This window comes from Theobroma cacao, chromosome 1, assembly GCF_053813885.1.
Source record: "Theobroma cacao isolate CCN51 chromosome 1, ASM5381388v1, whole genome shotgun sequence".
NCBI lineage: Eukaryota > Viridiplantae > Streptophyta > Magnoliopsida > Malvales > Malvaceae > Theobroma > Theobroma cacao.
The window spans coordinates 7,751,480-7,779,274 of NC_142639.1; the positions used below are offsets into that span (position 1 = coordinate 7,751,480).

Sequence of the window (27,795 nt, forward strand, 5' to 3'; positions counted from 1 at the left end):
TAAAATAAAATATATAGTACTATGTGGATTAATAATTGATCATCCGCGTTATATATCTGGCCAAAAACAAATAATCATCCACGTTCCCTGTACTAACAACTAGCAAAGTCAACGTGTCCGTCAGAGACCATCACAACGAACCGAAGAGTATGAATCCAACGGCTATTACTGGACTGTGACGGAGGACGATGTAAAGAGCCCTGTAAGAATCGATTGTTTAGTTGGGGAATCGGAAATCAAACTAGTGAACCGCTCGGACAAGAAAAGCCATGTCAACAACACGAAAAGAAGGAGAAGAGGTAAAGAAAGTCGTCAACAAAAGTATCTTTATTCATGAATGACTAATTTATTTATACTCAAAAAAGTCTTTAATCCAAAGTGTTTGTTTTTCTTTTCTTTTCTCTCTCTCTCTCTCTCTAATCAGAAAGGTAACCTTGATCTCTGTTTCCATGCAAATGGATTGATTCTTTTTTATTATTTTCATTTTTGCATTTTTTTTGGCTGTACATTTAGTCTCTCTTTGATCTGTTTTCTGACTTCATTTCTTTGGTTTGGTAATAAATTTCCATTGATTTTATTAATGGAATGAAATTTGAACTAATTTAGATACAAATTTGATATTGCTGGGAACTAAGTTGGAGGGAAAGTAGAAAATCGATCTAATCGAAGTAACAGCTTTTTATCTGAAAAGTTTTTAACTGTTTCCATAGATTTCTATTTGGTTGCTGAGAGAAGATTATGGAAGAAGTTGAAAGGAAAATTTTAAACTAATTCAACTTTCAGCTGTAGTTAATGTAGATATAGCTTCTCAGCTTCCAATTGCATTTAAAAGGGAAATTATATGATTTATGATAGATAAAAAGAATTTAAGATAGGTGATGAATGTTATTCTGTTAAGCAGTTTTGAACTTTTTAGGGGTATACATTGGTTTCTCTGAATTCAACTCTGTTTTCTTTTTCCGTTACTTCTGCTTGCTTTTGATTGCTATTTGGTTTTTACCACCGCAAGAGTTACCATGGAGCAATAGTCATTGGTGAAACGCAAAATCATTCATTAAAAGTGAACAAATGACTAAAATGCTAATAGAATTGTTCCATATAGAAGTAAGATCGTTCATATTATTATCTCAAAAGTTAAAGTTTTAGTCTAAAATTTGTCAAAAGTATTGTTTGCTTTAGTATTCAAACTCTCAGTAAAATCATCTCAGTATGCAGGGTTTTCAGTTGTTGAAGTTGATTTATGTCTTAACTTTTAATGCATAAGCTGGAATAGAACTCTTTCTAAAATAAGTGGTACATGATGCAGTAGAAACTTTCAATCCACACTGTCATGGTTTTTTACCTGTATTAGTTTCCAAAAGATGCATGAAATAGAAACTATGTCTTCCGGCTTAAGTCGTATGTTGCAGTAAATCAATTACTTATATTTTCAATGCATACTTAGATGTTCTTTTTTGTTTCTCACAAGCTCATTCTGCTGTGATTTTCATTTGAGGGATTTGTGTATAAGAAATAAACTAGTCTTTCCTGACGCTTGTAAAGGCATGTTTGTGTGTGGATAAAGGTACCAATTCCTCTGGAATGGGGAATACAGAATCAGGATATGATGATTCTCATGCTGACTTTTGGCATCAACCTTCTTATGAACCTCCATCCCATGCAGGAAGTTCAATGGATCACAACTATCAACCTAGGCAGCAAGCTACATATATACGTGACAATTTCAGCTCTTTGGATCAGGTTTTCGCTGTTACTCTTAACTTTGAATTGTAGATTGAGGTCAATGGTCATAGGAGATATTATCTGTTAATAGGTTTTTGGTTAATTCGTTATACGAAAAGTAGTCACTAGACATGAGATGCCAACATGGAGCATAACCTGACGGTATAGTAAGTTCATGTTTAACTATAGTTGTTGACAGCAAGGCTTGTTTGAAAAGCAATACTTTTATATAAAGCGCATTGCTAGTCTCAATTGAAATATGACCTAGTCTAGGTTTGAACTGATTGATTAAATTCAAACCTAGTGAAATAGCAAACAATCAGTTTTAGAATTGGTTGGTTATCCTGGAAAGAATAATATGAAGTCAATTTATCTTGCTCAAGTCTCTGGGCAGATGATTAAAAACTAAATGCATTATGTATTGATGATGTTGATCATTATCGGTTTTCGTCCAGCTAATAAAACTTTAAAGGATGACTTGAATGGTTTGAAAATATTGAATGTAGGCCAACGATGCACATTAGCTGGTTATTAAATACAAGAAGAGATGAAGAGGGTTTGAGGTAGAGCTAAGATCACATGTTGAAGCAGTAAAGAAGGATTTGACATCCATACAACTGTTGGAGAGCATTGTCCTGGATTTGTGGAATGAAGAAAATAGATGAAATTAGAAGGGTTAGGAAAGCTTCATTTAAATTCTATCTTTTTTCCTTCTAATCTGATATAGCTGTGACATAGCAGGACAGATCAATTTTTAAGTCCTTATGAAATTGAGCTGAACAAACTTATTGCCGTCATTTAGTAAAATGGAAACTCATTTCTTCCTTATTTGGTGCTTTTGGGCATTACTTAAAGGACAGGGTCATCTTTTGGTAGTTATTGAAGAAACTTCAAAAGAGAAATATTAGTTTGAACTGAAATGTTGGTGTGTAAAACATTATGTACGACCAGGTACTTTCCAGAAGACACTATGAGTGCATATCACATTATCTTTCAAAAAAAAAAACTATAGAGCTTGAAAGGTATCTTTAGCGGTTACAGGAATGGAGGTTCCTTAAATTAACTTGCAAATTATTTTTACTAAATAATGCATTTGAAATATAAAATCACGTATTATTATGAAATTGCTGGACTTTAGAGCTTAAAATATAGATTCAAAAGAGGGTATTAGTGAATGGGAACTGAATCAGATTGTGACCTTGAACTGCTATTCTCTTGAGGATTTTGGGGGTTTAAGGAGTGGAAAAAAAACAGAAAGAACCTCTTAAGAATTTTTATAATTTATTTTTCTATAAGCATGTGGCACATTTTGCAACAATAGTCCCTTTGGTTGGCTAACACGTCTTGACTTAAAACAAGAAAGGAGTATGAAACAATTTTTAAGAGATTATAGTGTACAGCAGCATTTTAGTGATGGTTGTGGGCTGCAATTAGGTAGGCCATAGCTTCCTTGTATATATCTGAATTTATTTCTAGCATACCCTTCTTCACTTGAAGTTCTGAAAATTGGGCATCTAATTGGTGATGATGCATCTATGGCTGGTTAAATTTTGTCCTCTTCAGAAGCCAAAGGTTCTTTGTTTAAAGAAGACCTTCTGGTCCAAAGGAAAGTTCCCTTGGTTGTTAGTAAGTCATTAGTACATTAATTTATCAGTTTGATCAAGTTTTGGGTGTTTAGGTATATTTTTGTAATTTTCATGTTGCTGGATTGGGCCTTAGCCATGGTCCGTTGGGTCTAAATTTGGGCCAAGTTATTGGGGCTTTATATGGCCCTTAATCTGCATAAGTTGCCCTTATTCCTAGCTTTAATGATTTTTTGAATCCTAGATTTTGTTAATCCCAGTATTTGTAGTTACGGGACTCTTGGTATTCCAGGTTTCCTAGAGTTTATTTTAAATAAAAATGTGAGTTATTGAGAATTCTTTTAGGAAACTTATGATTGTGTGATTGTTTCCTCTCTTCTTCTTTTCTCTCTGTATTTATATAAGTATTCTTGGATTAGTGTTCACAGCACAAGGGACTGCCTCTTAAATTTGCTTTATACTAATGCTGCTGCTTAAAATTTTCAACGCTCTTTCACTACATTTAGTCAAACCGAATTGATTCTTAAACCCTAGCCTTAATTCCTCCATGGCCATAAACCTTAAAATGCCTAATTTTCTTAACCTAGCAACTGCAAACTGTAAGTAGGTAAACTTTCCCAAATTTGCTCAGCTATTGTTTGTTCATGCAATTTTATTTAGAATTGTTAAGGTGACGAGTTGCACAAGAAGGTTCCAATGTGGCATATTTTTTCTTTTTATTAATATAAATTGTTAAAACATTGTAACTAATACTTATTGTCCTTCAAAACTTAGAATATTTAGGTATAGCTACACGGTTTTGAGTTAGTATTATTCTATATTTGCTTGCAGGTGCATTTGAGAGAAAGATAGATAGCAAATCAACCATGACAGTTTTGCACATACTTCTTTTCTATTAAGCATGTACATAGCTCTATTAAGAGACTACATATCAAGAACCTCAATTCCATGAATTGGGATTAATTTTTATGGAGATAATATTTCATTTAAATTCCTATTTTTAGTGCCCAATATCCCATGTTATGGATGTTCCTACTTTCTTAAGATAACAGCATATTAAATATGGTGTAATTAGAAGTATATTAGCTCTATGATAGTGACCTATTTCTCTAAAGATAAGAAAGAAAAATATGAAACTCAATTTGGCCCTCTTGAAAAGAATTCCTAGCTCCATCCTGGATGACAGCACCAACTATTGCAACATGACATACGGACATGTCCTGCAAAACTAAGCCATGATTTTTTTATAATGCATATGTGGTATATCTTCATGCATAGCATCGGATGGTAAGTCAGAAACTTAAAAGAAACTTGAAAGTTGTTGTAAAGAACTTGGGAAATCAATATTGACGCAAAGTTTGAGGTGGATATAGGAAAATTACATGATAATAACTTATTTGAAAGTGTTTAAGTTGGATGAATGATGGTTACTCGCTATGGGAGATGACCTAATTTTAGCATGAAAATTTTGATGTAGGGTTCGATTGTTAAATGATGCAATATTGTAATATTGCTTGTGACAACGTAACCTTCCTAGGAGTTAAATAAGCATCAGGTAGTACTCCATGTGGCAATGAACACATTAGTACTTCAGATTTAAAATTGGCACAGATTTTGAGCGAAAAGGATATGAAAATTTAGAGGTCATTATACCATTAGAAAACATAAATGCAATTGAACTGCAATGTCATCTAATTATCGTAAAAGATATAATTAGGATGCATTCTCTTCTATTTCTCATCTTTTTTATTCTGATTTATGAATATGATGGGTCACTTTATGTATGCATCTGCGCATGTATGTATGGTATTTATTTCATTTATTATATGTGTTTTTGAATGGAATATGTTTGGTAACAAGAAGTATAATACACATGAATTAGGTTATTTCTGCATTGAGAGAGGCAGGACTTGAATCATCCAATTTAATACTTGGTATTGACTTCACAAAAAGCAATGAGTGGACAGGTAATCTCTCCTCTTCCCGCTCCTTGGCTGATTCCTTTTATCTTAATTTATGGTTTTTATGAAACTGTACAAATAATTAGTTGCGAAAGAAGCTCACATTTTGTTTACTATAGGAAAATATTCATTCAACCGAAGAAGCCTTCATGCTATTGGTAGCTCACCTAATCCATATGAGCAAGCAATCTCTATAATTGGCCGTACTTTATCTCCTTTTGATGAAGATAATTTAATACCTTGTTTTGGTTTTGGCGACGGTTAGTACCATTGTATATTATTTGCCTCATGGTTTACCTCTTGAATTAGTTATCTTATTATACTTGTTTTTGGGTAGCATCAACGCATGATAAAAATGTATTCAGCTTCTATCCTGATCACCGATCTTGTCATGGTTTTGAGGAAGCTCTTGCACGGTACAGAGAGATTGTTCCACACTTAAAGTTGGCAGGTTTTTGAAGATCTTCCCTTCTATTCTGTTTTATTGCTTTAAGAATTTTGTAGGCCTTACATCATGTTTGATTTACATATCTATTGTTTTATTCTAATGCCTTTAGTTGAAGGAATTGTCATTTTTAATTTCATGGTCATCATCGAACTTTATTGCTCGGAAGATATTAATGCTTATAAATAATAACTTGTATGAAACAAGTTATTACTCATGAAACACTCGATGTATCATAAGTATGTAAAGGTTTTCCCTATTGGCATGAACATATAAATAACGAATACACACATACATAAACATACATATATGATCAACAGCAACAAACTAAGCCTTTCCCTTCAAGTAGGGTTAGCTATATAAATTACATTGTGCCATTGTGGCTCTGTACAAGTCCAAACTTGGTAGACTCAATAAAAGTGGGTTCCTTTTTCTAATAGCTTCCATTCATAACATTTTTGGTCTTCCTTCCCTCTTGACATGGCTGTCCTATATTGAATAATATCATTTCTTGGGGGCTTATGTTTCTTGTACTCATTCCGAATCTTATCTTTTCTTATAGGCATGTATATCCCAATGTAACACTCTCGTATTATCTATGCTTGTTTTAATGTATGTTATTGCGTCATTTCCCAACATTTGGTCATGTCCAAATTTGCTGTTTTAAGGATAAAGAAAAGAATATTCTTGATATCAATTGAAAAAAAAAGGGTGAAATTTTGAATAAAATTCTAGGAGATTCCTGCATTTATGCATATTTTAATTTCATAACTGTATAAATCTGTCCAAAAAATTTATCCTGTAGGTCAGGGACAGAGTCAGGATTGAATGGTAGGTAGGGGGCCCATTGTTGTTTGAGTTAAGAGATAATATACAATATTACATAATTTTTTCTATTATTTTAAAATGAAATTTTTAATTTCAGTTTTTTATTCAAATTCTTAGTTTTGCTCATAATTTTCATGTGAAATGGTTGCAATTTTAGTTTTACAAATTTTTAATTAAATTTTGTAATGTCTTTTATTTTCAATCAAGAGTGAAGTTATTTATCTACTTATTTAGACACATTCACTCTTGCACGCCTTATACACATTGAATGTTAGAATTTGATTGTATTTCTTGTAATCTCAAAGATATTTAATTTATACTAAAATTACAGTCTTTTAATCTCAAAGATCTTAGGTTGTGTGGTTCCCAATGTTGTCACATTCTTAGCATTCTGTTTTCAGTCCAGAGTATGAGGTTTCTGTTAAATGCTATGTGTTTGAGCTAATCCTTTAGTTACAGTCGTATTTAACCTTCAGAATGGTTGCAGAGATTTGAATATGGTAATGTCTTACCCTTGTACCAGGTCCAACTTCATTTGCTCCAATTATTAATGCTGCAATTGACATTGTGGATGGAAGTAATGGGCAGTATCATGTTCTTGTCATTATTGCAGACGGGCAGGTTGATAAAACATGCTTTGTGCACTCAGTCTTAAATCTTTTATCATGTATCCTTTTTCTTCTATGCATCAATCATTTGAGATGTTTATGTGATTTCATAGGTTACAAGGCATCCTGACACACCACGTGGAAGGTTTAGTACACAAGAACAAGCAACTATAGAATCCATTGTTGCTGCTAGGTAAAGAAGTGCTACTTGTAGTGATTACGTTTTTATTGTGTTCTTGTTGTTTTGATCATGGCTTTTGGTAAACAGCCATTATCCTCTCTCAATTATTTTGGTTGGAGTGGGTGATGGACCCTGGGACTCAATGCAACAATTTGATGATAATATTCCACATCGCAGCTTTGACAACTTCCAGGTATGCAAGCAATGTCTTTGAATCAATATGAACAGAGCAACCTTTCTGCTAACAAGTTTACTGTGTATTTTACTTTCCAGTACATATATAATTGTTATTATTAATGTTGTTTCATGGCATTCTTGGTCACCATCAGAGAGTTGAGCCTGCAATTGCAATGTGCTTTTTACATATAGTGGTCTCTTTACAAAGGGTTGTCTAATCCAATTTATTTTGTGCTAGTAAGTGAAACCTCTGAAAGTGTTCTGTGCCACCATTTCTTTGCAGTTTGTCAACTTTACAAAAATCATGTCTGAGAACACAGAACCATCAAAAAAAGAAGCAGCCTTTGCTCTTGCTGCCCTCATGGAAATTCCATATCAGTACAGAGCTACCCTGAATATTCGTTATGATAAGTAAGGCCATAAGCCAGCTTTCAGTATATATTTAATTTCAGTTTGGAACAATTGCAAACATAAAATTGTTAAAACTTATGCAGTAGAGAATCAGTAGGTGGACATCAAAGACCACTTCCACCACTTCCACCTCCACAAGAAGTGATTGATCACGATAATGCTGTTAAATCGATCCCACACATGACAAACTATGAAATAGTGGAACCAACAGCCCCAGCACAACCTGTAATGGGTTCCCAAGCAGAACCGGTAATAGGTTTTCTTTCTTTCTTTTTTTCAATTAAGTTTTCCTCCTTTTTGCACAAAATTCTATTAAAATCCATAGATTGGTCTTGAGATGTGCATTGTGTTCTTCAAGGTCTGCCCTATCTGCTTGACAAACCCAAAGGACATGGCTTTTGGATGCGGTCACACAGTAAGTGCATCTTGATCAAATTATATAGTTTTTAGATTTCTATCACTAATTTAAAATACAGTGTTTGGTATACATTATAGATTTCTGCATTGGGAACATATTAAAGAGAATCTCTTCAAATGAACTATTTAGTAATATGCTTTCACCTTCAACTTCTTTTCATTAAAAAGCTTTTTATATGAGGTTGGTATTTGTATGTCTAGGTAGCTCTCACTTGTTGTAATAAACTTTTAGGTTGCTGTCTCTATTCAAAATAAAGTATTGGGCATACAGGTCTAGGTAGACGCACTGGGAACATATTTCTAGAGATGCTGTTCTGATTTTGATAAGCAATAAGCTTTCCCTTAAGTAATTTTTTTCTTAAAAGAAAACAAAAAATGATAAGTGTTTATTGTCACAAACAAAAGATGCCCAATGCACCCTTAAGAGCAGCTACAAGTTCCAAAAGAGGGATAACTAAAATGGAAAATGCTACAAGGAAACTGTCAAATGTGTATATAGGAACCTCCCATGCCTCATGTGGCCTGCTCCATGCCCTTAACATCCAATTTTTTAATCTTTTAACTCCCTGACCATCCTCAAGCTTCTGAGGAGCAATGCAGATGTTGGCGCAACTTAGGGTAACCTGATATATTTAGAAAGCCCATAGATTAAATTTTCTTGTCACATGACTCCACCAACACATCCCTCCATGTTTTTCATAAAGCACATATTTCAAGTTATCAGCCACAAGCATCAATCGTAAAAGGACTTCATTCATCTTGTGTCATACTGGGATGCTACATGAGCAAAGTGTTGGACTTTGTACTGATTCAACATGCTTAAGTAGTAGTTTAGGTGTTGTTCGGTGAGACAGGTTACAAATTTGTCAAGTTTTAAGGTTCAATAGATGCAAATTAGAAAATTTTCTCATATAAATCTATTTTTTCTCATTTTGAATTATATTGTTAGTGCCTTAGCAGTCTTGAAGGATTTTTACTTCATCATGCCCTGAATTGCATTGGTTAAGTGCCTATGAAATGGCTAATGAAATCTGCCATAAATCATAGCAGATGTTCTACAAAGCTAAATGGAATACTTTGTATGCACCTCGAACAGTTCATGTGGATGGTATTTATGGATAATAGACAAATTGTTTATCATATTTATCTTTTGTTGTTCAAAGACTTGCAAGGATTGCGGAGGGACAATTTCATCATGCCCAATCTGCCGGCAGCCGATAACGACACGCCTGAGACTGTATACCTGATTGAGAGAGTGCTTTCTGGTTCTAGATGTTGAATGCTATGAAACATATCAGGACACCAACAACATCTCATGGAACAAAGCTTGGTTTTTTTCTTCCCTTTCAAAGGTCCCACTTTGGAATATTTTGCTTCCACAAAGTTCTTTTCATTTATTTTGTTACAAGTAATTGTTTATTTTTGCAATGCCTAGCAATATTTTAAAACTGGATGGTTGGCGGACTGTTAAATCAGATTTTACCATAATCTAAGTTTTGACATAATATTAAAAATTTTCTGAATTATTTAGAAAAATTTAAATAAGTTTTTATTTTTTTATTTATGTTCAATTAAGTCTTTATATTTTTATTTAAAATCAAATAAATATTTATAATTAATAATTAACTAATTGTTATCAGTTAAAATATTATTAGTTATTATATTCACGTGATATTGACGTGACATGTTTATGTTATAATAGATGACGATATAATATATTGATATAACATGATGATATCATAATATTTTACTCGTGTCAAAATTATGTTAACGTCACGTGGATTTAAAATAATAAGTGAATTTATTTGACAATAACAATTGGTCAATCGTTCGTTTTAAGAATTTATTTGATTCAAAATAAAAATATAAAAATTCGATGAAATGCAATATAAGAATAAGTATTTATTTGAATATCTTTACATAGTTTAAGGATTTTTTTTGAGTATCATATCTTAATCTTATAAAAATATTTTATAACTATTGAGATTTAAACTTTTAAAATTTTAGATTTTTATTAAATTTTAACTAAATAGATTTTTTTAAAGACATTCATCATTTTTAATTCTTATTTCAATATAGAATTGTATTGTCAGTAACTTTTATGTTTCAATCAAAATATTTGGTTAAGTTGATTGGATCGGGAGCTTTGCTTTAATCAGTTCAATTGTTGATTTATTATTTATTGATGTCTAAAGCAAGTGTTACAGATATTATATAAAGAAAAAATGAGATGAATCTTGAATTTATAAATATATATGTTGGAGCATTATTTTTATTTAAACTCTTGGATATATAAAAGTATTTTTTTTACTTAATAAATATATATTTTGAGTTAAAGGTGTAAATATGTCACAAATGATATCAAAATTTATTTAATTCTTTAATGATGTGACTAAATGCACGATCTTCCTCATGTTTTCATGAGTTGGTATTTTTAATTATTTAACACATCAAACCTAGAGGCAAACAAACTTACAAGGAAATAGCTTTAAAATGTTTGTGATAAGATCACAGACCAAATTATGATTACATAATTCCTACTTTCCATAGGGTTTTATTTCCTTGTCTTGAAAAATAAAAGCTAATAAAACTAAGATTTTTTAATTTAATTTTGATTTAGTCCAATAGAATTTAGAACCAATTTCCACAAATGCAACCTAATTAATTTTTTTTAGTTCAATCCAACAAAATCAATTGTCATTATCAACAAAAGCAATAAAAATAAGTTTGTTTTCATAATATTTTAATTTTGCAAGTTAGTTGCAAAATTAGAGAAAATAGAAGAAATCCAAGAAAAAAGAATCAAATCCATATATAAATTACAGCTTTTCCAGTGTTTTGATTTCAAAAAGTTGTTGCAAATTAATTAAAAAATAATAAATTTTAAGCAAAATTTCAAATTATGCTGACTCTACTGATAATCATATTTATTTGATAAAAATAAAAATATAAAAATTTAATCAAATTAAATAATTCAAAAAAATTTCAAATATTATACCTTTCTTAAATTCTTGCCCAAGGTCTAGACTCTAACCGAACTCCTATAGAGTCGGACATATGTAATATCGCTCAGTCAAAATGTCCAGTGTAATTAGCTATTAATTTTTTCAAGGTAAAAAATAGCATAGTTCGCGGGAAAGCTATTGGACGGTCTATTGAAGTTAGTACATATCGACGGCTGAGAACTAAAGGATCCTCCAAACGTGGTTGACACGGTGTACAACACAAGATTAAGGGTTGGTCTTGTTGTATTGCACTTAAAACAGACATCGATCTTATCCACGGTGGAGAACGAAAGGCCCACCAACTTACTCTAACTCCTTTCAGCAGCAGAATAATTCCTCTCTGCCATAAATTATAAAACCCTAAATTATTTAGTTAAAGTATAAATAAGAAAGAAAATAAAAAAAAAATATAGTACTAAATAAAACCCAAACATTCTCTCTGTTAAAGTAAGACCCATTAGCTGAACTGCTTCTCTCTGTCTCCAGAAAGGAAAAAAAAAAAAAGAAAAAAGAAAAATTTGAATTCATGAACCGGCGGAAGCTTCTTCTCAATGAGAGAGTAGAGGTAATTGCTGCCGCTTTTTTTTTTTTTTTCTTTTTAAATGGAAAATTTGATTTATTTTATTGTCCTTTTCTTTAATTTTCGGTTTTTATTGTTCTGTTTGGTTTCTTACTAAAAAAAGAGAGGGAAATTTGATTCAAAATTGACATTAGTTTTAATTTTTGTTTGATTTTTCTGATCCACCTGCAAGTTGAGAAGTCATTCTAATTTATCCTGCATTTCCCTGGCAGCCAAGCGGGAGACTTGTCCGTTGTTTCTTTCGAAAATTGTGATTTCTTAGCGAAATATCGAAAAATTACATGCGTTTGAGTTGATTCCTGGCCGAAGCCTGGAAATCTTTTTTTACATTGTTTTCATTTGATTTTTTGAGAAATTAAGGTTTCGAATCTGAAATTTCGTAAATTTTCCCGCAATTTCTGAGTAACCACTCGAGAGCGCATTTTCGCTGGCGATTGTTAATTTTAAAATCATTTGTAATTATAGTTTGTTAAACTTGAATTTGAGTTAGTGCATAAATCTTTATTGGTTTTAATTACTTTTTGAGTGAGATACTGAGATTTGATTCGTGAACACAAATAAATGTTTCTTTTTCCTTTTTTAAATTAGAGAAAAGCTAAGTAAAGGAGGCTAAGGCATCTCCTAAGTATTTAATTTTATTTTAAATTCAAGAGAAGTTCCAAGCTAATATCCCCATTCTCTGCACTGTCAAAAAAGTTCAGTGAGATTAAGTTAAAACTGGAATAGTTCTTAGCTTGAATATGCAAGTTCTTCACAAGTAATTATTCCTGTTTCCAAGTTAAAAAGGTTTTTTGTATATTTAGGTTTTTCTTTTAACCTATCTTGATTGTATGTAAATGAATGTTATGAGTTTTAGTGATGTTTGGTTCCTGCATTGATCAAATTGTTAGATTTTTTTTTTCACAAAATGTTGCATTTATTTGGTTTGCTGCTGTGCCGATATGAATTCCATTGTGGCTTGTTTATAGGTTCGCCAGTTTGAGGAAGGGCTGCGGGGGTCATGGCACCCTGGGGTGGTTGTTGGTGTTTCAAACTTATTTCGATCAATTGAATATGATGAACTCTTGTGTGAAGCAGGTGACTCAAAGCTCATCGAGTCTATACCTGTGACGGAGGCAATTGAAGGTCTTCATAGCCGTCGCCACGTTCCATCAACCTATCGTGGGCATATACGACCTCTGCCTCCCCTGTCTCAACCTTATTCTGATCAAAAGTTGGGTTTTGGGGTTTGTGTTGATGCGTTGTTTGAAGATGCATGGTGGGAAGGGGTTATTTTGGATAATGATGATAATGCATCTGAGCGGTCTGTGTATTTTCCTGATGAGGGTGATGAGTGCAAATTCAGTGTGAGTCAATTACGTGTAGCTCATGAGTGGGATGAGTTTATGGGCATTTGGAGAGAACGAGGTGTATGGATAATGGTGCAGTTAGCGAAGGAGCTTGAAGGTGATGTTCCTTTGGCTTGTTGTGTAAAGAAAGTTTGGTCCTCCTTACGTTTAAATTATGGGTTCATAAAGATGATCTCTGAGTGGACTTGTGGTGTTCAAACTGTTTGGAAGAAGTACTTCATGGAAGTTGTTCAGGAGATTGCAATTGGGTCAAGCCGGCGCAATCTTGCTAATCGCAAAATTTTGGCATGGATGGTAGGAAAGAAAGGAAATAAATTAAAGGATCCTGTGGAAGCAAATCCCCATTTATCTGATACTTTCATGCAGGCAGGGAGCTGCAATGATCTCAAGGCTGTTAGATCATGTCAAAAGGGAAAGGGAAGAGGTCCTCTTGGTAAGCACAAAGGTAGGAAACGGTCTGTAATGTCAAAATTGAAACATAAGGAGCTATCTACATTAAATACATCTACTAGGAAAAGTTTTCAGGCAGATAAATCATGTGGGGAAAAGCAAATGGCATCAGGTGTATCTTTGATAAAGAGTAACTACAGTATAAATGAGTCTGATCAGATACCCGATCATTTTACTGATGCTAATAAAGAAATACTTTCTTCTCCTCTTCCCATACAAAAGGAGTCTGGTAAACTTGAATCTGAAATAGACAAGCAAAAGTCTTCTACAGTTTGTGAAAATGAGGGTAATCAGTTCTCTGTTGACAGCTCAGGAGGAAGTGAAACCATTTCGTATGCTGTTTCTCATGTTCAAGACAATAAATCAGCTTGCAGGAGTTCCAGAAAGCATGGGCAGATTGATAATAATCTTGCCGGCATTTTTCCTGACTGTAGCAAAGTGCAGGTGAGCAGGCAAGGGTTCTTCTCTGTTATTCACAAAAAGAGAAGATCTTCATTAATGAGAAAAAGGATTTCTAATAAATATCAACGACCAAATTTAAAGGTTACAAATCCATTGAAGGTGGGCAAGGGGAATAACAAGGCTTTTTTTGTTGTTTATAAGCTGAAAAGTGATTCAGTGATGAGGAAAAGGTTTTCAAAGAAACCTAAGCAGGCTGATTCAAAAGTTGAAGCCATCCCAAAGAAAAGGGGGAAAGGCCTATATGCCATACTGAAAGAGGATGACTTAATTTCTGGTCATCATCATCTGAATCTTCCTTTTGATAATTGTGGAAAAAAAGTGAGGCTTAAAGACATGGTGTCTCGTTCTCGTAGGCGCAAGAGGAAGTGGCGATGTCGTGGCTCCCGACTGCGTGATACAATTTGTAGTGTCTGTCACTATGGCGGAGATCTTATTATCTGTGATCACTGCCCATGCTCATATCATTTAAGTTGCATTAACTTCAAGGTCTATTCTCTTCCTGTATAATGGACTATTTACTCTTGTGTTTCTGTGGCTAATTTAATTGCAGTATAAAAACTTGTTTACAGATCCCACAAGTTAAATACTTAGTAGCACATGCATTTTGATTTTTTTGGATGCTAAAATTCATATGGTAAAATATTGGGTTATATCTAATGCTAATTTTTGGTTTTTGGTGTAACAAAAAAATTTTTTAGGTTTGGAAAGAGTTATTGCTGTTATTTGGACCAGTGCTTTCCTTTATGCTGGGAGGAATGCAGTCAGGTAGATCATTAGGGTGCTAGAAGAAAGAGGAAGCTTGTGATAGAAACCTGACTTATGTGCAGGGAAAAGGAATCAGAAAAAGAACTAATATAAGTAATAAAATTAATTTAGGGGCTAGCTAGTGACGTTTGCTTTTCCCTTTCTGGTACAAGGAAGTAGGTCATACTAACTAATTAACCTTGCTATTCTTAAGCATTGCTTAATGCACGCAGAAGCTGTTGAAACAAGTTAAACTTTTGGTTCTTTAGTTAGATCATATACCTATAATATAGACTGCTGGTTTCTTCTGCTCATGCCAAACTTGATATAACCTGACGAAATTGACAAAATATTGCAATCCCCTTAAAATGGGCGAGGTTCATTGAATGCATGCAGAGCTTTTTATTTCATTTTATTATTATTTTTGAGTTTTTATTACCCTGCCCAACTGATTACCTTCCTGCATTAGGATGTCGTCAAACTTATTTGAAAGAAAAAAACTGCTTCTAGAACTCTGCTGAATGTGTACAATCGTGCATATGAATATGGTAAATTTCCTTATGAAGTTTAGTATCTTAGAATTAATAAATTTGAGCCCTCAGGACACAGTTGGCAATTAAAAATTTTTAAGGTAAAAAATGACCTATTTTATCAAGTTGTATAGGCATTTAGGATTTTTTTACCTTTTTTTTTTCTTTTGGGTTCTTGGCAGAAAGGTAACCAAGGGAGAGAGAAAGAGAGGCTGGTAGAGGGACAGGTAAAGGAGTGGGCATTGGTGGTCCCTTGGTATCCAAGACCAGGGAATAGAGAGAACAGCTCCTTCTTGAATTTAGTAGTAGATAAAACCTGAATTTCTTTGATTACATCAATAAGAGTGCTTTGTATAGCATAAAACCCTGATAAGATTAAATCCTAGTTTGTAATTGACTCTTAGTCTTGGTTGTCCCAAAAAGGCATAAAACCCTTATAATTAAAACATGACACAGTATTGCAGTGTCATGCTGCAGTATTTGCTATGGTACCACTATAGGCTTTTTTTCTCCATGCACACTTTCAGAAAGTTTTTGGTTCCTGCAGCAGCCAGGATAAATCATCATTGAGTAAGTTTTCTTTGTGATTGGGGTTTTTAATCTGTTCATTCAATTTGTCCTTTGAGTTAAGTGTGGCGCTGAAATGGATGAGATTTTCTTTCTTTATGAATACATAAGACATTATTTTATGAAGGGATTGTGGCTGATATACTATGAATTTCTAAATCCCTTAGTGTATATACTTTATAGTATCGGTGCATTAAATAGGATTTACGGTTCATTTTGATTTGACTTTTGCTTCATGTTTTTCTTGTTTCAGGATGTACCTAGTAAAAAGTGGTTTTGTCCATCTTGCTGTTGTGGACTTTGTGGCTTGAGAGATTCCAAGAGTTATAGTGAGCAGTTTACAAATGCTTGTCTCCAGTGCTCCCGTCAATGTGGGTTTGGTTCATTGGAATTTGTTTAAATCTGTCATTTGTACCACCGAGTATTTAACAAATTTTTATTTTTTCTTGTAGATCATGTTGCTTGCCTGAGTGAAGTTCAGAATCTATCTCCTGCAGACTATCCATTCGGGAGTTTTTGTAGTGAGGCTTGTTATAAGGTATAATTCCCTTTATTGTGTCTAAGCTCCTTTAAGGCTGTGATTTAATAGCTTTTAGGAGCTGCTTTATCCATCCACCCTGATCCTGTACTAGTCTCTTTCTCTTTTTCATGCTCTAGGTTGCTTATTCAAATGATTTTGAAAAGTTTGGTTTGCTGAATTCCTGAATTGAGTTATGTTCAGGGTGTTATTTCTGGATTTATTAGTGCAATTTTGCTGAATTTGCTTGTCTGCTTTAGTGAGAACAGTAGACTGAGTTTTTTTTATATTTCAACATGGTTATAATATGTGGCAACATATAATGCCCTTTTCAGTTGTGTTCTCAACTTCATCAACTTTTGGGAATTTCAAATCCCACTGCTGTGGATGGCTTAAGCTGGACGCTGATGAGATCGCTGAAAACTGTGTATAAATTTCCTGATATGTCAAAAACTCACACCTGGATTAAGCTATCCAGTGTACTAAAGGTTATCCATGAGTGTTTTGAACCTGTCAAGGAGCCTCATACCAAGAGAGATCTGGTCAGAGATGTTCTTTTCAATTCAGTGTAAGTTTTTTTTTTTTAATTATTTAAGTTTGGAGATGATTAAATAAATACTGCTACTGAGAAGGATATATATTATGTAAGATCATTGCTAAATGACACCAGAATTTGGATCATTCTGTAATCATAATCCAGCCAGGGACTTGCCATCTTCTTTCATGGATCATGAAAATGTTGGCTTATTATCATATTCTTGTCATGATTGGCATTGTCTATGTTGCCAGAATTTACTACATGTTGCTTGCAATTTCCTAGATCAAATTTGAGCGTAAAAGATATTTTCTACATGTCATTTGTGCCTAAGTTTATTGTTGCTCACAACAAATGGGCACCACACTCAAACTTGTATCTCTGCCTCAGCCTATGGCTCTCAACCACCTTAGCTAGGCCCTGGTGGCTATGTACATTTTTAAAATGGAAATTTCTAGCTATCCCTTTTTCCTCAGCTAAATGCACATTTTAGAATCTAACATTTGTCAATTTTTTCATTTTAGTATTCAATCTATTTTTTTGTTCAAGTATATAACTTTTTGGATTTATCCATTTAAGGAAAAGCGATTGGAAAAGTTAGCATACAATTAGTAAGACTAATGATTGCCTTGTGAAGGTATCCTTAACAAATATAAATTTGAATCCCTTAGTTCTATTAATGGTAATTTATTAACTTTTATCATCAATTTGTTTTAATAAATCAATCAAAAAGGTTGCATCTTAATTTGAATGAAATAATAGGTTGAATCCTCAAATCAAAATTTGGCAAATGTTAGATCTTAAAATTAGCATTTAAGCCTTTTTTTCCCAAGGAATTTAGATCTTATGAGCTTTGATAGGTGATTTGATCTGGACCTAACGTTGGAAGTAATAACGAGTGGTTGGTAATGTTTACTCGGTTTAGTTATTTGCTTGATCATCCTTTGATGTTTCCTGGCTGGTCAATCTGCTGGTTTGAAGACCTTGGGTTGCCACTGGTAGTTAACTGTTCACAGTGTTATTCTGTAGGCCTGGGTTTCTGTGCAAACAAAAGGGTTTCAGTATCTAGTGTTCTGTTCTTTGTAATGCTTCTCTTTGGAATGGTTTTAAGAGCTTACATTAATTCTCCTTTTGAGTTGCTTTCTGTTAATTTTTGTTGGACACAGGATTAACACTTTCTGTGTTGGAAATAAACTCTTTATGTGTGTGTGTGTGTGTATAATATACGTATGTGTATATATACACATACGTATATTTACACACACTCCACTTTAAACTAAGGAATTTATGGTTTCTGTTTATTGTAAGTTTCCTTAAAACTTTGTAAGCTTGAGCAAAATTTGATCCTTTTCCCCCTTTAGTTGAAATCCTTTTAAACCAGGCAGAGAGGAAAATCCTATTACTTAGTCATTTGTAAAAGCTGGATCTTACATGAACTTTTGGTTACTGATACTTATCCTCTCTCTTTTTGTCTGACTCATACTCTCATTGAAGTTCCAAACTGAAACGATTGGATTTTCGTGGATTCTATGCCATGGTTCTCCATAATGGTGATGAAATTTTATCTGTAGCCACTGTGAGGTAACTGCTTTCTTCTCTTTTATTTTGATTTTATAGAGTGTTATGGAAAGTACTCACCCATAAGCTTCACTTTCATTATATTTGATTTTCAGGATCCATGGACTAAAGGCTGCTGAGATGCCTCTAGTTGCTACGCCTTTCCAATATCGTCGGCAGGGTATGTGCCGACTTCTTTTGCAGGAGTTGGAGAAGGTAGTTTCCTTGGACTTGCTCTTCCATGTTTTTTGTTTGTGTGGAAAATGGTCAAATATTTCTATAGTGAATATGAATGCGACATATTTTCATTTGCAGCTGCTCACTCAATTGGGGATTGAGAGGTTAGTCCTGCCTGCGATACCTCAACTGAGAGAAACATGGGAAAAGTCCTTTGGTTTCTTGGAAATGCCTCTTTCAGAAAGGCTGCAATTCTTGGGCTACCCTTTTTTGGCCTTTCAAGGGACCATAATGTTACATAAATTCCTTAAAAACCCTATGAATAATAAGGAGATGAGAGGTACCACTTATGGAGCTTGCCTTATTATTGAGAGACAACTGTATATTTTAATATTTATTATTCTTTCCTGGCTTTCTTAGTTGTATATTTTGCAGGAAAATCTCTTGGTTTGGGAGGAAATACGTCAAATGTCGGTATGGTAAGGTTTATCTTTTGGTTGTCTCTTTTATGCCATTAATAATTTAATATTTCATTTTAAGGTTCCATAAATTCACAACCTTGTTATTTGAGCACTTTGTTCTGGATCTCATTAAATTAGTGTAAGCTGTTTTTATGTTAATATATATATATATATATATATATGTATGTATGTATGTATGTATGTATATGTATATGTATATGCAGTTTCTTCAAACTTCTTTCCCCATATAATTTACTTTAAGAAGTTGATTAATACTACATATTTCATTTGGGTCCAATTGCAAAGTTTTTGTTTTGTAAATCAGTTGTCTATCTGCTGGTAATTTTAGAATTTGAACATTTTATCAAATTCAGTGCTAATGCCGGTGTTCTAGTTGTCTTGATTTTACTAACAGAATCTATTTCCTGACAAAAGTTCTGATCTTAATCTTGTTTTAATGTTGTAGAAGCTCAAGCAAGGGTCAGTTAGCAAGGACAGGTTCTGTGGCTTGTTTTACAAGCGTAGGCCGAAAATGAAAGTTACCGGGAAAGAAAATTTGGTCAACAACCGTGGTGGACTCACACAACTTTCTGAGAATTTGCACAAGCGGAGACGAATACTGACTAGCAGGGATTAAAATACTGATGAGGAGCAGTGATTAAGAACTCAAAGGTGAACATCTATCTATTCTGCTTTTAGGCAAAATGCAGTTCGATGACTTATTTTGTTCACTGCCGTCAGTGCCATTGCAGTAAAATTTCAAATATAACTAGTGGACATTAGTCACCCATTTTGTTTATGTGACATACAAACATACAATTTGCACCATATCTTGAATTGTGCAATTATGAGCTGTCTGACTTGCTAATATTGAACTCTCACCTGATGTTGAATTATGCAAACTCTTACTTCTGATAAACAGAATAAAATGATTTTTGAATAAGAGTAGTTTTTAAAGATAGCAGTATTGATTTGTATCTCCATTTATCAGCTTTTTCTCTAGTTTAGATAGCTTCTGTATGCATGTTATTTTACTGAATTTGATATAAACTTCTGTTGGCAAATGGGAATACATATTCGAGTCGTGTTCTATTAGCTATTGCTTATGGGATCACATCCATTTGGTATCATCCAGGTGATCCTATGTGCCAGTCATCCTTTCTGTCAAACAAGGTATTATTGCATAAATATTCTTTTAGTATGATTAATCACCCCCAAAATTATCATTGTTACTACATCACCCCTTAACATTAATGTTCAAACAAAATTAGCTGTACAATATAAATACACATATTTATACTATTTACTGTATGTAATAGATTAATATATAATAATTGCATAAATAGCATTATGAGGTTTATTATATAGAAATAAATGTATTAAATGTATGTGTATACATATTGTACACACATATGTATAACCATTTCTGTATTATAGGAATGTATTTGATTATACACATACATAAATCAAATTAGGGGCAATTTTTTCATTAAGAAAAGATAGTTCATTTTGTTAGAGGTGAGGCTCTAAACCTAACTCTATATCAAACAAGGTGATAAAGCGTCACCTTTGATGAAATCATTAATGATCTAAGATTATATCATTGGTGATAATTTATTATTGAGGTGATGAATTCATTCAAATGATGAGATGTTGAGGTACATCAATTACCAAACGAAGTTGAGTACTGACCATGGCAAATAGGTTTCTTTCTAATAATACTCATTGTCACTGATATACAAGGTTGTAACTAAAACTAGGGTAAAAGATGCATTATATTGAGTAGACCGAATTCTTACTCACGTGACTTGATGTGATTGAGTTTGATATTCTGGTAAGAAAAGGTATGCTTCTCTTAAATTTTCTAGCATTATACACACTGAATTTTTTGAGGCTAGTGGCTTATGTCATTTGGGTTTTTCTATCCATGATTATATATATGAAGGGATGAACTTGTACTCGATACTTTGAGAGCAAGGCATGTGGGAACTCTGTTCTAGAGATGTGGATTGTTATTTTAAATGTCGTGAATGGTAACCGTGGTTTGAAGTGATATTCTTTGAAATCATTGCTATGGGCCTAGGTTGAAGTGATGTGTTGTGAAATGATAACTCATTGACCAAAGTAAGAAAAATGGATACTAGACTTTGCATGCCTTTACTTGTCTACATGAACCATGGTAGGACCTTTGCATTGATTTTGTGGTGGGTTGCCTAAAGTATTAGAGTGATTTGACATTATATTTTTTTGTGGTCGATAAGTTTTAAAAAGTAGCCCTTGTATGTTTGAAAGTATCGTGAGTTGATATGCAAAGATTATCTCTCAAGAACTTGGTGTGCATAGTTTGATTGAAAGTACAGCTTTGGACCAGGATGTGAATTCACAAGTCAACTTGTGGGAAATTGTGGTAGATACTAAATACCAAATTCGATGTTGATGCCTCAAAGTTTTTCCTTGAAGAAGTGTGCCTGCGTAATTTGACTAAAACTATGGTCTTCTACCAAGATGTAAAACTTGTGAGCCACTTGTTGATATAACTGTTGTAGACATTGAGTATTTCAACAAGAGTTGGGTGACCATACTCATTGGGATGAAGTATTTCATGTTCCAGAATTTGCGTGACTGATGGTGAGTAAGACTGCAGGCTGTAGTCCAGAATTGTTATTTGCCCATTCATTTGATTCTTTATTGCCCATCCATGCTCAATTGCTGAAGCAATAATGTTTGCTAGCTACATGTTGCAGATTCATGATGAGTTAAGATGGACTGTTTGCACTTAATAATGTAATTTGAAACGCTCAAGCTGTTAGTCCAGAAACTTTTTTTCTAGATTTGATCTTGAAGCTATATCCACGGTCATCATCATCATCATTAGTATTATTATTATAGTTGTTTTTACTTGTAAGAATCTTTGTTCTAGACATGAAGAATGAGTTGTCAATGGAATGGCAAATGGTGCCTGCACTTATTTGACAATCTTCATTTGGGTTGCTCATAGATCTTATTAGGTTTTTACTGTTGGTTAAAATCTAATGTTTATATTTCAAGATAAGAATAATAATTATAATTTTAAAATTTTAAAATTATCATCTCTTTCTAATTATTTTTTGGTACAAAATAAGAGAAATAACAATTATTCTAAAATTACAAACCTAATTCATAAATTCTATTTTTACTATTTATACTGTTAATTGCAAAAAAAAATTATATAATTAAAAAATCTAAAAAAAAAAACCAGGTTCTTCTCACCCTCAATATAATTTGATGTTGAATATAATTTTCAAAAAAATGTGATTCATTTTCCAATTTTATTAAGAAATTAATAACCACACAATGTGTGGATTAAATAGTTAAGATCAAAATAAAAAAAAAGAGTTTTAAGTAGGATCGGATTTAATTTGGAGTAATTAAGGTGTTATTATTGTGAGCGTTACCATCGAGGCTCTTGTTTGTGACTAGACGTGAAGGCAAGGGAATGTTGTCGTTGCTGACAGTGCTGGGGGTAATGCGAGCAACTTACATTGGTTTTCTGTTCTAAATGGATGAGACATTGTAAAGGGGCTTCTTTAACTTTTGGTTGTGCTGGGAGTGATGAAAAGTGCGTTAGTTTGATCTCATAGATAGTTTTCATGGTCATATGCACGAGTATATTCGAGCATTTCACTTATTAATTGATGCATGATTTTTTATTTAGAATAAAATTTAAATTTTTTTAAATTAAATATATATATATATATATATATGTGTGTATATGTGTATACAAGAGAAAATTGTTCTGCCTCTGTATTGTTTTGTTTTACTACCTTTTTATGCTAATTTTTTGTAATGAAAATTAATAATTAAATCAATATTCATACATTTCAAAAAAAAAAATTAAAAGGTTCTTACTTTACGCAATATAAATATAATAAAATGTACCACAAATAAAAATATTTCAAAAAGACTACTTTTAAAATGAATAAATAATTGAAAATGTACAGTCTTGCAATGAACTTCTAAATTACAAGTATTAAAAGAAATTAAGGAACAAAATTAAATAATGTGTAATAAGGCACCTTTGTGATCAAGCTCCAGTAATAATACATTAAAACCTCAGCCCATTCTTTAGTTCTAACAAACAAGCAATTTTCATAAAAAAAAAATACAAAAAGCAAAATGGTTGAGCTGTTGTTAAGTTTTGTTTTTCCCTTTTTTTGAGACATATGAGAACGGACTAATAGATGTATTTATCAAGTATAAGAAGATCGTGGTATTCTGTCTCATTCAATTATGTAACATTTTTGTTACATTGATTTTTTACACTTGTAGAAGAGATCTATTTTGATTTAGGTTTACTTCGATCTTGATACCTTTTATACGTGTTTTGATACCACTTAATATGAAACCATATTTTCAACTCAAAAAAATTACCTATCAGCTGAAGGAAGGTTGTAACATTTTATGCCAGCCAATTATATCGAGTTTTATTTTCAACAATTCCAGGTTGCTGTTAAGTTACTCTCTTCTCTCTTAAGTTTTATCCTCTAAAAACAATATTTTTTTTCCTTATTTTCAGTGGATTTTTATCTTGAAATTGAAAAAAAATTCAGATTTATACCATATCCAGCTCTAACGATTTATCGTCAAAATCAAGCAAAAGAAAGTTACAATATCGAATATCAGTATAGAAGCCAGAGAAGCAACCTTATGCAATAATTTTTGTAATAAATCAGTTGGCTTCCTTGCAAACAATAATAAAACTTTCTTTAATAATTACAAGATGAGAATGTCCATTGGCTTTGATTGCTAAGACTACTTCTTACAAAAAATTCCTTAAATGGCTTAATCAGGACAAGTTTAAGAAAGAAAAAAAAGTTCAAAATACGCACCAAATCCCTATATTTATACATTTTATCTAATTTAATACCTTTACTCAAAACCGAAACAATTTAATTTTTTAATTTTGAGAATTGCTCCAATTTAATCTCTTCTCCTCACAGCATCCAATTTTGTTATTATAAGTGATTACATCAACGCTGATGTGGTACTGACATGACACTTTTGTTGACATGGCATCACCATGATGATGTGGCATTGACATAATGACGTGACACTAACATGCTAACATGTTTGTGTCACGTGGCAACGCTAACGTGGCAGATCAAGAAAAAAGATTTCTAAAAAAAAATTTGTGCTAGATCATAAGACTAAATTCAACAAAATATATATTATAGGGATTAAATTGAACAAAATTGAGGTGATTAGAGACTAAATTGAAACAAATATTTGAAAACTACAAATCTTTGAATAGATGATACATATATTTATTAATAAACTAATGTTTAAGTGTAAACGATTTGTGATGTTAAAAAATATATATAAATATTTTTTTACTTGATTATTGATTCTATAATAGCTACATTAATTTATCTTTTTTATAAAAAGTAAGTTTGAATTTTACTTCTATAAAAAAATTCTAATATATTATTTTAGATATGTACTTATAGAATGACAACATCATCATTTATACAAAACCCTAAAAAGCTTAGAATTAGAATTTCATTTTCGCAATTATAAAAGGCCATAGTTACTTTTGTCTTTGGCCACCCCTTAATCTTCTTCTCCATTCTTTGTTTTTCTCATCAAAAGTTTAATTCATCGATTAATTATTACGAAATTATGGCAATGATGACAAATTTACGTTTTTTGATCTGATTTGGATTTTTTTTCTTAAATTCTTTTAATTCAAGGACCAAACAACTTTCTGATAATAACGTCTGTGTGTGTCTAAGCCTCTTATTATATCCATAGAATCTGAGCAACTCCACTCTTTTAATTTTTTGTTTATTTTTATGCTTTTATTTTATTTAATATTTTAGGTTATATTTGTTATGTTGGAATTTTTAAGATTAAAAATTACATTTATGGTTAACAGAGTTAAATATAATTGTAAATATTTGTATCATTTTATTTTGTATTTATGAATTTTTTGTATATCAAAATTAATAATTTAAATTTAAATTTAGTAGAATTTGATTGAGGTTTTTGAATTTTAATAAAATCATTTTATTAGAAACTTTGAGTAAATTTAAATAAAAGGCAAATTAAGTAAGGATTGAATAATTCCAAAAAAATGAATATGCAAATTGTCAAATTTAGAACTAAATCAACCTATTTTACTAATTTTAGTTCAGTTAAAGTTAAAAATTAAGTTAAATTAAAATATAAATTTTAAATTTCTATATTGTTATAAATAAAAGAAAAAAGAATTTATTTAGTCTTTTTATATTATTTTATTCCAATATAATGCAAGTTATTCATCCAAATCTTGCTTTAGGTATGAAATTATTTTTTGGAATACTAGGTTTTTTTTTTAAAAGGAGAATTCAAATTTAATTTTTGTGAAAAAGATAAATTAATGTACTTATTCTGGAATCAAATAATCAAGTAAGAAAATATTTATATATATTTTTTAACACCATAAATCTTTTACACTTGCACATTTAACTTATTAATAAATATATGTATTATCTACTCAAAGTTTTGTATTTTTCAAATATTTTTTTCAATTTAGTCTCCAAACACTTCAATATTTTTTCAATTTAATTTTTGTACTATACATTTTTATTCAATTTAATCTTTACGACATGATACAGCTTTTTTTGAAAAATTCTTATTGATATGCCATGTCAGCATTGCCACATGGCACCGAATGTCAGCATGTCAATGCTACGTGGCATTGCCACATCATCACATTACCAAAAGTGCCATGTCAATGTCATATCAGTGTTGACGTCATTATCTTTAACAACAAAATTGGATACCATTAGAAGGAGAGACTAAATTGAAGTAATTTTTAAAATTAAAGAATTAAATTATTTTGATTTTGAGTATATAGATTAAATTGAACAAAATATATGAGTATAGGACTTGGTGAGTATTTTGACCAAAAAAAAAATGGAGAAAGCAAAAAATAGTCTATTATTTTGTTTGAAAGGTTAAGCAAAGATGATTTATTAGCTAGAATGAAAGGAATGCCTCTTTTCTTGGGTCAAATGTGCATTTCTCATAAGAAGAAAAAGTTGTGCAAAATGACTATACCTTCATATCAAGTTCAAGCAACAACATGGAATCTTGAAAGATCAATATAATCTACAGTCATGAATATATATATATAAATGTAAAGAAAAAGCCTTGCCTAACGAAAAGTAGTAATCATGGTTTTAAATCTAACCCTTCACAATGCATGTCATGCATCCTTGAATTAATATTGCAAATGGTTCAACACCAAATGTTTGGTCATGATGCCATTGATAAGGCGGCGGATGGCATTTCACTCTCATGCAAACTAACGGATACATCATTTGGACTGCTTGAGGAAGAGTTACCGAGTCTCTTCATAGTTCCTTTCTACCCAATGAAATCACCATTTTTCTCATCATTAATTACCATAGCTTCACCAAATTGAGCATGCCTTCCATCATTCTTTGAAGAACTCCGTGCAGATTTTACACTTACATAAAAAATTTGTGCATCATTAACATCATTAATAGCGACGGATGCACTGTTGCAGCCTCCGCCACCACCATCGCCACCACCTCTGTGGATTCTATTTCACCAAATTATATCGAGTCTTATTTTAAACGATTTGCAAGTTACTCTTGAGTTGCTCTCTTCTCTCTTAAGTTTTATCCTCTTGAAATGACATCATTTTTTCTTGTTATCAGTGCATTTTTATCTTGAAGATAAAAAAAAAAAGAGTAAAATACCTTGATTTTTCTAAGTTATGATCAAAATCGCACGAAAATTCATTAGTTTTTGAAATAAATATTTCGACCCAAGAACACAAACATCGTTAACAAAAATTATGAAAAAATTAAAATACTTTTTTTTATTAATTTAAAATATTATTATTATTTAAGAAAAAATAAAAAAGGAGCACTAATCAGTGCTCTCAAGGGAGGAGAGCATCGATCGGTCTTCTTAAGGGAGCATCAGGCTCCCCATCTGGGAAGCACCAGGTAACATCAGCCTTTGGAGTTATTGTGGGTGATGGGCAAAGTACACTTTTTTGAGAAATGAGTGGCTTGAGTGGTATCTATTAAGAGAGAATTCTTCTAGAATGTATGCTGCGGTTAACCACAAAAAAAGAAAAAGAAAAGAAGAGCATGTGAGCATAGGAATTGGGTTGGCAATGAGAGGTAAAATCCAAAAAGTCCCTTCAAAATACTTTAAGCAGACACTTTGATCTTTTTTTTTTTAAAATGATATTTTTGTTCTTTGACAGTTAATACCGTTAATTAACAGTTAAAAAAAATATTATTAGACCTGAGAGATAGGTAAATATTTTAATAATTAGCCTAATTTTTGTATATTTTTAATATAATTAATTATATTATTATTATAAAATTAAGAGACCTACTAAAAATTTAGGACCTGAAGCCTTGGTGGCTTTACCCTTAAGCCGATGCTGCTGCTAGGGGGAATCCGGGAGAGGTGCGTATTGGTGGGGTTGTGTGCAATGATTTGACTAAAGTTAAGGCTATGTT

The 27,795-nt window shown here is 32.2% G+C and overlaps 2 protein-coding genes across 8 annotated transcripts; both read left to right on the forward strand.

Annotated features, from left to right (window-relative positions):
• Positions 1-136: 136 nt before the first annotated feature.
• Positions 137-9,856, forward strand: RGLG3 (Copine (Calcium-dependent phospholipid-binding protein) family). 7 transcript variants are annotated; one of them, XM_088807900.1, is made up of 12 exons: positions 137-299; positions 1,543-1,740; positions 5,188-5,272; positions 5,386-5,526; positions 5,604-5,717; positions 7,063-7,160; positions 7,261-7,340; positions 7,416-7,521; positions 7,789-7,916; positions 8,000-8,165; positions 8,275-8,331; positions 9,497-9,856. In XM_088807900.1, exons 1-12 carry the CDS (start codon positions 270-272, stop codon positions 9,578-9,580), a joined length of 1,287 nt encoding a protein of 428 aa, XP_088664026.1. In that variant the 5' UTR covers positions 137-269; the 3' UTR covers positions 9,581-9,856. The 7 variants fall into 7 exon arrangements, with proteins under 7 accessions (XP_088664026.1, XP_088664030.1, XP_017969349.2 ...); XM_088807904.1 differs by having other exon boundaries at positions 145-299; positions 1,565-1,740; XM_018113860.2 differs by having other exon boundaries at positions 150-299; positions 1,664-1,740.
• A 1,872-nt stretch (positions 9,857-11,728) lies between these two features.
• On the forward strand, positions 11,729-22,096 carry LOC18611905 (uncharacterized). The gene is made up of 11 exons (XM_018129079.2): positions 11,729-11,903; positions 12,887-14,665; positions 16,274-16,391; positions 16,473-16,558; positions 16,873-17,105; positions 18,567-18,653; positions 18,746-18,845; positions 18,945-19,146; positions 19,242-19,285; positions 19,734-19,939; positions 21,628-22,096. The coding sequence occupies exons 1-10, from the start codon at positions 11,865-11,867 to the stop codon at positions 19,902-19,904; spliced, it is 2,859 nt and encodes a 952-aa protein (XP_017984568.2). The 5' UTR covers positions 11,729-11,864; the 3' UTR covers positions 19,905-19,939; positions 21,628-22,096.
• The last annotated feature ends 5,699 nt before the right edge of the window (positions 22,097-27,795 follow it).

Coding starts and splice junctions, on each gene's coding strand:
- RGLG3 (XM_007048391.3), top strand. CDS start 338: ATGACTAATTTATTTATACTCAAAAAAGTCTTTAATCCAAAGTGTTTG. Junction 7,161..7,260: donor TCATTATTGCAGACGGGCAG/GTTGATAAAACA, acceptor GTGATTTCATAG/GTTACAAGGCATCCTGACAC. Junction 8,166..8,274: donor TGGGTTCCCAAGCAGAACCG/GTAATAGGTTTT, acceptor GTGTTCTTCAAG/GTCTGCCCTATCTGCTTGAC.
- LOC18611905 (XM_018129079.2), top strand. CDS start 11,865: ATGAACCGGCGGAAGCTTCTTCTCAATGAGAGAGTAGAG. Junction 17,106..18,566: donor GATGTTCTTTTCAATTCAGT/GTAAGTTTTTTT, acceptor CTCTCATTGAAG/TTCCAAACTGAAACGATTGG. Junction 18,846..18,944: donor TTTTGCAGGAGTTGGAGAAG/GTAGTTTCCTTG, acceptor TTTCATTTGCAG/CTGCTCACTCAATTGGGGAT.